Source organism: Nannospalax galili, unplaced genomic scaffold, assembly GCF_000622305.1.
Source record: "Nannospalax galili isolate Female #2095 unplaced genomic scaffold, S.galili_v1.0 scaffold664, whole genome shotgun sequence".
In the NCBI taxonomy this organism is placed as follows: domain Eukaryota; kingdom Metazoa; phylum Chordata; class Mammalia; order Rodentia; family Spalacidae; genus Nannospalax; species Nannospalax galili.
This window is the reverse complement of record NW_008354274.1, coordinates 3,190,690-3,204,558: the sequence shown is the minus strand read 5'-3', so window position 1 is coordinate 3,204,558 and position 13,869 is coordinate 3,190,690. Positions and strand designations below refer to the sequence as shown.

The following is a 13,869-nucleotide window of genomic DNA, read 5'->3' as shown; positions in this document are numbered from 1 at the left end:
GACAGGTTACACTGGCCAGCGTCAACAAGAAACAAACAAGGGGTGGAAACCACGATGGTAAGAACCAGGACACAGGTGCAGATGGCTGCTTGAGTTCTCCTTAAATCAATATAACCACATCCAAGAAAGATTATTCCTTCATGCTAAGACCAGAAAGGAAGTGGGATAGAAACATGGAAGCCATACACAGAGACAGTAGCTGTCTGGGAATAACCTAGAAAATTCAGACTGGACACCAGAGGTTAGTTGCAGCTAAAAGGGAAAGCATCTCTTCAACACAAGAAAAAGCACAAGGAAAATACTGTTTCCTAGTGAAATTTGGAGGGAATGCAAACTAAAGAGAGAAATCTGGGCCTAATAGTGCAGGTCTGACATATCAGTTCTTCAAGAGGCTGAGGCAGAACTGTAAGTTCAAGGCCAGTCTGGTCAATTTAATGAGATCCCGTCTCAAAATTAGAAGTGGCCAGGTATGGTGGCAAATGCCTTTAATGCCAGCACACCAGGAGGCAGAGGCAGGCAGATCTCTGTGAATTCAAGGCCAGTCTAGACTACATAGCAAATTCCAAGCCAGCCAGGACTACATAGTGAGACCCTATCTCAAAATAAACAAAGTGAAAACAGCTGAGGGGTGGAGCTCAGTGATAGAACAGCTGCCTAGAATCCCCCAGTGAGGGGTTGGGAGTGTGTTGCTCAGTGGTAGAGTACCTGCCTAGCATGTGAAAGTTCCTGGGGTCACAGCAACACACACACACACACACACACACACACAGAGTTGCAGGGGGAGGTAGCTCATTTAAGGTGGGAACAGAAATATGGAAAGAGGTGGGGGGAGGGGAGAAGGTAGAACAGGTCAGCATGGAAATGGTAGATGGAGGAGAGGTGGGTCCCAGCTGGCCCAGCACACTGCCCAGCAGACTCTGGGGACCCTGCCAGCAGCAGGCCCACTTGGCTCATACCTGATGGTGCTGTCCTTTTCCTTGCACTGCTGCTCCAGTCTGAAGATCCTCTGCCTGAGCCCCGTGACAACCTGCCAACAGGGGGCCAACACCTCAGCACAGTTCCGGCAGCCTAAGCCTTCCGGGTCCCAGGCTGGTCAGGCATCCTTCCTGGATGGCCCTGCAGACTCCATGCTTCTTCCCTAGCAGACACTTCCACACGTCCCCACCCTTCTTTAGCCGACTGTCTTTTTTTCTGGGTCCCAGTGATGACTAAGGGCCCCCCCATCTCACTCACTTTCTGAAGTGCTAAGTGATCAGGGGAACAAGATGCTGGGCAGGAGGGCAACGCCCAACCATCAGAGCCCAGTGGCAGCTGACCTCAGGAGCATACCGCACACCTGAGGGAAAGGCAGGATGTGCAGTCTGTTGCTTCATAACAAAGTCACCAGAACCTAGATGCTGCCCTGCCCCAGGGACAACTCAGTCAAGTGTCAGGAGGGGAACAGAGGCTGCTCATACCTTCCTTCTCTGTCAATGTCTCCACGGGTAGGTAACATCTTACATTTCTTAAATGTATATATATTTGATCAGGGTCTTCCTAGGTAGCCCAGACAGGCTTAAAATGCGGTATGTAGCCAAGGCTGGTCTTCAATTTCTGATCTTCCTGCCTCAGCTTCCTTCCTACAGACCTGGGCCATCAGGACATGCTTAGAATTGCTACTCTGAATCAACCACAAACATATAAAAGTGCATGTGCACACACAGGTACTTGACACTGGAACAGTAAGAAGGCAGGGTTTTTCTCTATGGAGATCTAGTTAGTGTTACACACACACACTTTTTTCTTTTTGAGACAAGGTCTCATGTAGCTCAGGCTGACCTCAAGCTCAGCATGTAGCCAAGGATGACTTTGAACTCATAATCACCACCATGTTTGGCTGACTTTTTAAATAATTTTTTTTGAGACAGGATCTCACTATGTAGTCCTGGCTAGCCTGGAACTTGCAATATAGACCAGACTGACCTGGAACTCAGAGATCTGCCTGCCTCTTCCTACCAAGGGCTGGGATTAAAGGTGTGTGCCACCACTCCTGGAGAAATAGCTTTTAAAATAAACTAACAATGAGGCTGGAGAGATGGCTCAGCAGTTAAGAGCACTGGCTATTCCTGCAGAGGACCCAGGGTCAGTTCCCAGTACCCACAAGGCAGCTAAAGTCTGTAACTCGGGGTCCAGGGTATCTAGTGCTCTCTTCTGTCCTCTGTGGGCACTGTATGCACCTTGTACACATATATATGCAGGCCAAACACTCATACACATAAAAATATATAAAATAACATGGAGAAATAATAAAAGATACTTGACATCAACCTCTAGCCTTTGTGTGCATGGGTACACATGCACATGCACCTGTGCACACAGGCAGACCACCCTCCCCCCAACACACACACACACACACACACAGACACACACACAGACACACAGACACACAGACACACACACACACACACACACACACACACACGAACTGAAATGCTTTTTTGCAAAAGATCAAATAAAGTCTGGGTGTGGTGGTGCACACCTTTAATCCCAGCACTCAGAAGGCAGAGGCAGGTAGATCTCTCTGAGACTGAGGCCAGCCTGGTCTATATAGTGAGTTCCAGGCCAGCTGGGGCTACATAGTAAGACCCTATCTCAAAAAATAAAATAAAATAAAATGAAATAAAATAATAAAGTATTTCTGTGACACATAGTGAACCATTCCTAAGTGTTTAGGTGTTTGTTTGTTTTTTAAATATTTTATTAATTTTAATTTAATTTTATTTTAAGGAAAAAAGCTGTTTACTTAGTTTCAAAAATTTCACTAGACAATTCTTTTTTTTTTGTCTTTTTGAGACAGGGTCTCCCTGTAGCCCCAGCTATTCTGGAACTCACTATGTAGACCAGGCTGGCCTTGAACTCACAGAGATCCGCCTGCCTCTGCCTCCCGAGTGCTGGGATTAAAGGCATGCGCCACCACACCTGGCGACATATTTATTTTTTTGGTCTTTTTGAGACAGGGTCTCCCTGTAGCCCGAGCTGTCCTGGAACTCACTATGTAGACTAGGCTGGATTTGAACTCACAGAGATCCACCTGCCTCCCAAGTGCTAGGACGACAGGCGTGCACCACCACACCTGTCTATTTTTATTTTATGTATATGCATGTGTTGCTTGCATGTAGGTAAGTGTACCCGTGTCATGCAAAGCCGGAAGAGGACAGAAGAAGCTGTCAGAGACCCTGGGACTGGAGTTACGGACAGTTGTTAGCTGCCATGTGGGTGCTGGGATTCAAACCCAGGTCTTCTGCAAGAACGACCAGTGTTCTTAACCACTGAGCCATCTCTCCAGCCCCAAGTATTGACTTCTTTAATCGTGTTAAATGTTTCTATATGATATTTAGTATATATCTACTATTTCTCGGATCTAAAAATTTTATTACATTTATTAATTTTGTGTGGGGAGGGTGAGTGCCATGTGTACTTGTGGAGGTCAGAGGACAACTTGCAGGAGTCTGTTTCCTCCTTTCATCTTGTGGGTTCCAGGTCCTCAGACTTAGGACCTCAGGTTGGGCAGCAGGTGCCTTTACCCATTGAGCCATCTTGCCTGTTTTTCAGATCTTACATCTGGAAACCCTTTAGCAATTGGTAGAGATATTTTACATATTGTGGACAGAGAACAATGTTGCGTTTTTCTCTGACGTGTCCTCCCCTGATATGTCATGTCATACCCCTTGTTTCCCTTTTAGTATGGGTCTTTGCTGCAGGGCTCAGTTCCAAACCACCACTCTCAGCCCCGGCACCCCGAGGAGGGGAAATGACACACTGTGGCCATGCTGCAAGCGCTTACAGTCGCACAGCCTATGCAGGTGTTTCTGGCTATTTTAATTAGGGGCTTCCATCTACTGCTCTGTTTTAAAGGAGAAATGCTGGGGCTGGAGAGATGGCTCAGCGGTTAAGAGCACTGACTGCTCTTGCAGAGGACCCGGGTTTGATTCCCAGCACCCACATGGCGGCTACTAAACCGTCTTTAACTCCAGTTCCAGGGGAATCCGAAGCCGTCTTCTGACATCCACGGCATTGCACGACACGGGTGCACTCACATACATGCAGGCAATACACTCGTACACATAAAATAAAAATAAGTAAAATGTTTAAAGCAGAAATGCTGGTTAAGCACAAGGTACAGGTTGCCTATGATGGGAAAGTTGCACACTGAGACTTCTGGTTGGTTTGGTTTTTGATATTTTGTGACAGGGTCTCATGTATCCCAGGCTGGCCTCCAACTCTCAATGTAGCTGAGGCTGATCTTGAACTCCTGATTCCCCTGTCTCTACCTTCCAAGTACCTTCTTTTTTTTTTTTTTTTTTTTTTTTTTTTATTAAACTTGTGATTTTTATTTTTTCTGGTACTGTGGACTGCACCCAGGGTCTCAGGCATGCTAGGCCCGAACCCTCACTGTGGCTTAAAAAAAAAATTTATTTATTCATATTTTACATATATGAGTGTTTTGCCTGCTTATATGTAAGCACACCCGTGTCATACAACACCTTGTGGAGGTCATAAGAGGGTGTTGAATCCCCTGGAACTGGAGTTACAGACAGGTGTTAGCCATGTGGGTGCTGGGAACCAAACCCAGGTCCTCTGCAAGAGCAGCTGGTGCTCTTAACTGCTGAGTCATCTCTCTAGCCCCTCACTGTGACTTTTTTCCCTGTACCTTTCCTTAGCTTCTGATAAACCTGCTGGCCCCTGACATATTTCAGAGCACCATCTTATGACCCCTATGGCTTTATGGACAACAGTTCTAGAAAGCTCTGCGCCCATTCCCCTGCCCACAGTCCTACTATGATCTGGGTGGAAGGCTCCCTTTGGCACTGGAGACTCTACTCACCCAACCAGCATCAGGCTTTTTCTCTGCCAGGGTCCGCACGAAATCCGGGCCCTGCAAGTGAGCAGATGAAGGCATGAAGACCATGGTCTCTCTCCTCCTCTCCACCCCACTGTATCCTCCACGGGCCCTGGAACTTACTCGACCTGGATCCAGAAGTTGTTCTATCTGCCGGTCCTTCCTGTTGTTCTCCTCCTCTAAGCGCCGAAGCTTTGTTCTCATCAAATCCACGTCACATTTCTGCATGTGTAAGGACTGGAGAAGAGGAAGAGGATGGGGCTGGCAAGATGGTTCAGTGGGTAAAGGGGCTTACCACCAAGCCTGAGGACCTGAGTTCAATTCCCAGGACAGACCTGGTAGAAGGAGAGAACTGACTCTCCCAAAGTTCTCTAACCTCCACATGCACATGCATGCGAGCACATACAAAATAAATCAATGCAAAAAAAATTGTAAAAAGGAGAGCTACACTCATACAAGGTCTGGGGAAGTTTTTTTGTTTTTTTGTTCAGTTTCACTCTACAGCATAGACCGACCTAGAACTCACAGCAACCCTCCTGCCTCAGACTCCCAATTGGTGGGATTACAGCCACACCTGGCTTTGAAGGAGGTTTTTAAAGCCTTGGATGGCATGTGTAGTGAAGAGACCAGATAGCAAGGGTGCCAGGGGTACTCCTGGCACTCAGTGGGTGCAGGAGAGACCCATGCACTTGACCTCTCCCTTACCATGCCATGGCAACCAGCTGTGGAAAGTGCTGCAGACTGGCACTGTGAATCTGGGCTCTTTTAGAAGGTGCTGAAGTCCCATTTTGCTCCCACCTGTCACAGTGTGTGGCGAAAGTCCATGCTCCCTAGAAACACTAGTTCTGAGGCTACAGGTTGCTCAGTGCGCACTTTCAGAGGACCTGTGTTCGTATATTTGAGGCAGGGTCTCAAGTATCCTGCAATGTGCTACGCTGCCTGGCTGGCCTTGAACACCTTACTCTCCTGCTCTACCTCCTCAGGGCTGGGATGGCTCGGTGCACCTCCATACCTGGCAGCCCCATGTCTCCTCTGCAGAAGGTGGACAGGCCTCCCCCAGCCAGGGTGGCTACTGCTCAGAGCCTGGTGCCAGGGCCCAGGCCCCAGTGTGACGGACACAGCCTCTTAGTTACAGAGGACTGTCACTGGTGGGAAGAAAGCAGAGCCCACCTTCTTCAACTCGATGATCTCGTCATACATATCCTCCTTCTCCCTGTAGACGGATGTGCCAGACACGTGACCTGGAGGAACACACATTCTTAGCACATGCTGTGGAAGAAGAAAGGACTCCCGGCTATGCCAAATGTAAACCAGAAGTAAATAAAATTATAATTATTTGTTAGCTTATCTGTTTTCTAAGAGAGTCCTTCTCTGTAGCCCAACTGGCCTAGAACACAAGATGCTCCTGCCGCAGCCTCCAGAATGCTGAGTGATGAACTGAGTGGACACTGGCCTGCCTGGCTTTACTGAGGGTAGGCATGCGTGAGAGTGGTGTGTGGTTTGTGTGTGCCTGTGTGTAGTGTGGTGTGTGTGTGTGTGTGTGTGTGTGTACATATGTGCGGTATGTGTGGTATGTGTGTGTGGTATAATGTGTGCATGTAGGTATGTTGTGTGTGTATATGTGGCGTGTGTGCTATGTGTCTGTGCTATGTGTGGTATGTGTGTGTATGTGCTGTGTGTGTACACATTGTGTTTTCAGTATGTGTGTTTGGGGTGTGCTCTGTGTGTGTGTGTGTGTGTGTGTGTGTGTGTGGTATGTGTGGGGTGTGTGTTGTATGTGGTGTGTGTGGTGTATGTGTGCATGTGAAGTGTGTGTAGTATATGTGGTGTATGTGTGCATGCAATGTATGCTGTGTGTATATATGATATGCTGTGCATGTATGTGAGTTGTGTGCTGTGTATGCATGGTGTATATTTGGGTGCATGGTTTATATGTATATGGTATGTATGTGTATAGAAGGTGTATGTGTGATATGTGTGTTGTGTGTGTTGTGGTGTGTGTCTGTAGTGTTGTGTTTGTGTGGTATATGCATGGTATGTGTGTGGTGTGTATGTATGTATGTGTGTGGTGTGCGGTATATGGGTGGGGGGTGTGTATGTGGTATGTATGTATGTGTGATGTGTGGTATATCTGTGTATGTGTGCATGCATGTGTATGTGTGTGTGTGTGTGTGTGTGAGAGAGAGAGAGAGAGAGAGAGAGCCTGTGCTCATGCACAAGCCAGAGGACTTTGAGTGTCTTGCTCTATCACTCTCTGCCTTAATCCCTTGAGACAGGGTCTCTCTGAACCTAAAGCTAGGCTGACAAGCCCCTGTAATCTTCCTGTGTCTGCCCCCATAGCGCTAGGATTACTGGGATTACAAGGGACTTTTTACATGGGTGCTGGGATCTGAACTCAGGTCCAGCAGTTAAAAGCACTTGCTTCTCTTACAGAGGACCTGGGTTTAGATCCCAGCACCAACAAGGTGGCTAAGACAGTTTTAACTCCAGTTCCATGGATTTGATGCCCTCTTCTGGCCACTGCAGGCACTGCATACACAGGTGTACATATATACATTCAGGCAAACAAACATATAAAATGAAAAGCAAGCAAACAAATAAATCCAAAACACTTAAGCCTAAACTATAACCTCTAACCAGTAAAATCAGCTCCAAGGGCCAGTGAGCAGGCTGTTGACATTCAGAGAACAGTTCCCTGCTAAGGCCCACCAGAGAGACCAACAGGCCCTATAGAGGAACACAGAATCGGCAAAGAGGCCAGGCAGATACTTAGTGTGTAAAGGCACTTGCTGCTAAGCTCAAGCCCAGGGACCCACATGGTACAAGGAAAGATTCTAGAATGTTCTGACAGAGCTCATGCACAAAGCCCAAAATCTCACCCCTCAATTACTAGAGGCTTTCCTTTCTGATTTGCAGGCCTCGTCCCCCAGAGCATGCTCACCATGGCTGGCAGAGCGCCTGAGGTCTGCCTTCTTCACTCTCAGGGCTGCTTCTGTCAGGTAGTCAGGAGTGCAACTGAGGGAGTGGGTCCATGCGTGCTCCGGGGTGAGTGTGGAGTGCAGGGGTTGGGTCACACTTCCTGGTTTGAATGTGCATGGTTTTAATAGGATAGGTACAAGCAGACAACAGGGGGAAGCTCTGCCTCCCTTTTACCTCCAGGGGCTGAAGAAAGCTATGTCACCCAGGGTGTGCTGGGAAATATCTAACAAGTGGCTTTCAGAGATCAGTCCAGGAAGCCCTAATCTGACACACATGCCCATTCCAATGGTGTAAATAGTCCCATTTCAAGTCACCAGCATGACACCAGCTCACAGAAAGGTTAACAATTGGCTCCTGGAAGCTGGTAGCAGCTGGTTCCAACACACCTTGCCACAGGGCAGCACTGACATAACTGGTGTCCTCAGGTGGAACTGAGCAAACCACACAGACCCATGACAGATCAAAGACAAGGCCACTGAAACTGTTCACATTCAACAGTCCATCTCCAGTCACTTCCCACAATTTCTAAAACTGCTCTCAAGCGAGAGGGGCTTCTGTGGAGTGCCACGTACCCTGTTTGGAAGCTCCCAGCCACAGCTTCTGTGGGGTCAAAGACATTCTGCTACTCAGAGGCATGCCCCCTGCTGTCCTCAGAGATCGCCAGGATGTCACTTTCCTCGGCTTCGAGTAGTAAGGTGACCCTAGAAAGCCAACGCATGGTTTTAAAACTGTCACTCTGCTTCAACATGTCTGCTCTAGAAACAAAAACGGTAAGATGCAATATTCAAAGGGTGTGCTGATCTAGACAAACACATTCTGATATACACTAAAAAGTACAATTATTCTACTTATCCATTTACTTACGCTGAGATGTCTAGACATTCTGATACACACTAAGAAGTACAATTATAGCCAGGCATGGTGGCACACGCCTTTAATCCCAGCACTCGGGAGGCAGAGGCAGGCAGATCTCTGTGAGTTAGAGGCCAGCCTGGTCTACATAGTGAGTTCCAGAACAGCTGGGGCTACAGGGAGACTCTGTCTCAAAAAGACAAAAAAAAAAACCCCAAAACAGTACAATTATTCTACTTATCCATTTACTTACTCTGAGATGGGGTCTTGCTAGTCCCAGGCTGGTCTTAAAATCCTGGGCTCAAGAGAGCCTCTTTGTCTACGCTTCTTGAAACACTTTTGTGTGTGTATGCTGCGGATGGAACTGGAAGCTTCTATATTCTAGGCAGGTGCTCTACCCCTGAACTATGCCCCAGCTCCTCACTGGGGTAGTCTAGGCAGGTGCTCTACCACTGAGCTATATATTCAACCTAGCTGACTATCACTACCAGTTTGAACTACAGATGCATGTCAGCATACCCAGTTTTACAATTATTTTATTACATTTCTCTTTTAATTTTTACTATAAATAATGAGAAGGGGCTGGAGAGACGGCTCAGTAGTTAAGAGCACTGGCTGTTCTTGCAGAGGTTACAGTTTCAATTCCCAGCACCCACATGGTGGCTAACCACCATCTGTAACTCCAGTTCCAAGGGATCTGATGCTCTCTTCTGACCTCTGGGGGCACTGCATGACACAGTGCACTTACATATTTTTAACAAAGAATAAGAAATTTGGAATATGAAAATTTCTGAAATCATTCTAGCAGTACTATAATAATACCTATCCAATTTCCTTCAGATAGGCTTATGTTTCCTTTAGAGCCAGGCATGGTGGGACAGGCCCTTAATTCCAGCACTTAGGAGGCAGAGGCAGGCACATTTCTGTGAGATCAAGGCTAGCCTGGTCTACATAGTTCCAGGCAAGTTGGGGCTACAGGGAGACTCTGTCTCAAAAACTGTTCTTCATTGCTGTGATATATATATATGGTATTATAGATAATAGATAAATAAATTTTTTTAAAAAGCTGGGCATGGTGGTGCAGGCCTATAATCCCAGTGCTGGGGAGGCAAAGACAGGTGGATTCCAGTGTTTACTGGCCAGTCAGTCTAACCTAATTGGTGAATTCCAGACTAATGAGAAAACTTGTCTCTTGAAACAAGGTGGACTGTGCTGAGGAATGACAGCCAAGGCTGACCCCTGGGCTCCATGTGCACACACGAATATTTTCACACCCACATCCTTTTACTTCACCTCATTCTGGCTTTGAGAAAGCAAGAGAAAGAAAAAGCAAACTTGCTCATGCCTCTAATCCCAGCCCTTGGGAGGCAGAAGCAGGTGGGTCTCTGTGAGATCAAGGCCAGCCTGGTCTACATAGAGAGTTCCAGGTGAACAAAAGCTACACAGTGAAACCCTGTCTAAAAAAGTTTTTTGTTTTTTGGTTTTTTTTTTTTTTTTTTTTTTGAGACAAGGTCCCCCTGTAGCCCCAGCTGTCCTGGAACTCACTATGTAGACCAGGCTGGCCTCGAACTCACAAAGATCCGCCTGCCCCTGCCTCCCAAGTGCTAGGATTAAAGGTGTGCACCACCATGCCCGGATAAAAAAGTTTTTTTTAAATAAAGGGCAAACTTGAGCCGAGTGTGGTGGTGCACGTCTTTAACCACAGTATTCGGGAGGCAGAGGCAGGAGGATCTCTCTGAATTCAAGGCCAGCCTGGTCTACACAGTGAGTTCAAGGCCAGCTGGGGCTACAAGGAGACTCTGTCTCAAAAAGACCAAAAAAAAAGGGGGGGGGGCAAACTCCACAGTGCACTGCATGGTGCCCTCAATGGGACAGTGACCTGCATGGTGCCCTTGGACAGCTCAGCAGCCTGGCAGACAGGCAGAGACAGAGGTCCTCAAACAAACAGAGGGTGTCTTGATGCCAGTGAGTCCCTCTACCCCATCTGCACCAGTAAAGCAGCACCCTTCACTTTCTCCAGGACCTGGGGGGAGTGGTTCTTGCAACACTCAGGGTGGGGTTGAGGGAATAGGGCCTGGTTATACTTACTTGGTGATGTGGAAGGAGGTTTTTGGAAATTTTTTCTTTTTGTTTTCTGTAAGGAAGAGAAAAAAGCATTGAAAAGCACGCTGGGCTTCCTGCGCTACTACTCCACTTCCTTGTTAGAAAACCCCACCATGCTCAGAGTGGGCGAAGAGAGGGATGGGCCCTACTGAGAGCCGAGCCTGGGCAGGGTGGATCCCTGGGCAGAGGCTGAAGGCAGTTTCTATGTATGGGAGACACAGAGCTGGGCTGGGAGCCAGGAGGAAGGTCACTCTCACCACACTGTCCTCGCAACCACTCTGGATGCCGGTGCACACCTGTGTCCACTCAGCAGATGTGGCGAGATGAAACCTTTGTAAATAAGCCAACCGCACAGAATCGGAGTGATGGCTCAGCAGTTAAGAGCACCGGCTGCTCTTGCAGAGGACCTGGGTTTGGTTCCTAGTACCATATGACAGCTAACAACCATCCATAACTCCAGTTCCAGGGGATCTGACACCTTCTGACCTCTGAGGTTCAGACTATGACACAGGCGCAAGCATACAGGTGATATAATTTTTTTTTTTTTAAAGCCCAAAATGGTAGATGCCCACTAAGGAAGAGAAGCCCAGCAAGGCAGAGGACCCGGAGTGGAAAATGGTCTCCATGCCATGACACACCCACGCAGTGCCCAGTATGGAAGAGGTTTGTCCTGGCTAAGGCCTTCCCAGTATCCATCTACCTGCCTCTTCTCAGTGGGTGTGAAGGCAGCAGCACACGGCGGGCCACCCTTGCTCCTGCTCTGCTGGAAACACTGCCCCCTAGGTCCCTAGGGAGGATGGACCCTACTTGGGGTCTGGTTGAGTGGCTGCTCTCCCATGGGCTCATGTCCCCAGGATGGAGAAGGGGGACCCTAGGTTGTGTCACTCCATGGGGACAATGGGCCCATGAAGCTGCCCTGAACTGGGTCTAGATTCATGTAAGAGCATATGTGTTGCTAGAACTACGTCCACACCAAGAACAACTTCGTGTCTCCACCAAGCAAACATGCTTTCTTTTGCTACTCAGCGTGGCTTATGAAGAACCAAAGAGGCCAACTAATCCCCCAACAAGGGTCTGGGGGCATGGGTCAGTGGTTCAAGCACCTGCCTAGAATCCCCAAAGAGGAGCTGAGGGGAAGCACTCAACAATGTATCCCAGCATCACCACCTTTGTGTCCATCAGTCCTCCCAACCAGCTCCCAACACTCCAGGTCTAGTAGCCAGCCCTGAGGGGCAACTCTGCCTGCCTTACCTTGAACTTATCCACTCCCATGTGTCAGGATGGAAACTGAAGTTTAGACCAAAGAGACCACATGCAGGCTACCAACCGGTCATGTACGCTTTAAGAACACCGGTCGTATTAATTTATTTTTTCTTTTATTATTATTACTATTGAGACAAGGTTTCCCTATACCCCAGCTAGCCTAGAACTTGCTATATAGACCAGCCTGGCCTCAAATTCACAGAGATCAGCCTGCCTCTCCCTCCCAAGCGCTAGAAGTAAAGGTATGTGCCACCACATCTGACTTCTTTTTTCTTAAAAAAAAAAAATTGGGGCTAGAGAGATGGCTCACTGGTTAAGAGCACTGACTGCTCTTGCAGAGGACCTGGGTTCAGTTCCCAGCACCCACATGGTGGCTACGAACGGTCCTTAACTCCAGTTCCAGGGAATCCGACACCTTCTTCTGACCTCCGCAGCATTGCATGACACAGGTGCACTCACATACATGCAGGCAATACACTCATACACATAAAATAAAAATAATAAATAAAATAAATTACATATATATGTCTTTTTGAGACATTGGTCTTTTTGAGACAGGACCTCCCTGTAGCCCCAGCTAGCCTAGAACTCACTATGTAGACCAGGCTGGCCTTGAACTCACAGAGATCCACCTGCCTCTGCCTCTGCTGGGATTAAAGGCATGTGCTGCCACACCTGTCTAAAAATATTTTATTACTTTTATTTTATGTGTATGAGTGTATTACCTATATGTGTGTAAGTGCACCTGTGTTGTGCAATGCCAAAAGAGGTCAGAAGAGGGCGCCAGATTCCCCTGGAACTGTAGTTACAGATTGATGTTAGCTGCCATGTGGGCACTGGGAACTGAACCTGGGTCTTCTTCAAGAGCAGCTAGTGCTCTTAACCACTGAACCATCTCTCTAGCCCTGTGATTAACTCCTTTAAAAGTTCTGAAATGATAATCTCAGCTATTTAAACCCACCTAACAGATTGGAACTTTCAGACCCAGGCATCTGTGGAGGCTGATTTACACACACATCTAAAGGACACCTGCAAAGGAACTGCAGCCCTACTTACGCTTAATGTCTCAAAGTCAGAATCAAAGGTAACTGCAGATAGACCGTCATCTCCCTAGAAGAGATAGAGACAATGTCAATGGAAGGCACTGCTTAGGCTCCCCTTTACAGAGTCGGTCCAACAGACCCCAAGGAATTCCATAGACCAGCACAGCACAGGAAGCTCAAGTCTCCATTCTGCAATAGCCAGCATGCTCTGAGTCATCAGAGGAGGGGTGGGAGTGGGGAGCCGGCTCAGTTGGACAAGAGCTTGCTGATCAGGCATGAGGACTGGAGCTCGACCCCCTGAACCCATGTAAAAAGTTAGGCGTGGCGGTGAAGCTTTATAATCCCAGCACATCTCCTGGTGGTCAGGACTGTAATTGAGGCATTTAGAAAGCTGAAACAGAAGGATGGTGAGTTTGAGGCCACCCTGGGCTGCACACAAAGTGAAATCATCTAAAAAAAAAAGTGGGCTAGAGAGACGGCACTGTGGTTAAGAGTGCTTGCGGCTCTCTCAGAGGACTCCCTGTACTCCCTGTACTTGGGAGGCAGAGGCAAGCAAATCTCTGTGAGTTCAAGGCGAGCCTGGTCTATACAGCGAGTTCCAGGCCAGCTGGGGCTACTGGGAGACCCTGTCTCAAAAAGACCAGTTCCAAGGCGGGTGTGGTGGCGCATGCCTGTAGTCCCAGCACTTGGGAGGCAGAGGCAAGGGGATCTCTGTGAGTTCAAGGCCAGCCTGGTCTACATAGTGAGTTC

General features: G+C 48.0%; 1 protein-coding gene across 10 annotated transcripts in view; it reads right to left on the bottom strand.

Annotated features, from left to right (window-relative positions):
- Iqce (IQ motif containing E) overlaps window positions 1-13,869 on the bottom strand; it is a 43,831-nt gene that overhangs the window by 28,310 nt on the left and 1,652 nt on the right. For 7 of the 10 annotated variants that reach the window (XR_003846827.1, XR_003846826.1, XR_003846828.1 and 4 more), the window contains exons 2-9: window positions 13,133-13,186; window positions 10,799-10,844; window positions 8,431-8,559; window positions 7,821-7,958; window positions 6,050-6,120; window positions 5,003-5,116; window positions 4,865-4,915; window positions 957-1,027 (exon numbers count right to left, since the gene is read on the bottom strand). Coding sequence is in view for 7 of the 10 variants with exons in the window: in XM_017802790.2 (XP_017658279.1) it covers window positions 957-1,027; window positions 4,865-4,915; window positions 5,003-5,116; window positions 6,050-6,120; window positions 7,821-7,958; window positions 8,431-8,494 (509 nt within the window). In the remaining 3 variants the exon portion in view is untranslated. The other 3 variants (XM_008851392.3, XM_029555154.1, XM_008851394.3) reach the window with 3 other exon arrangements.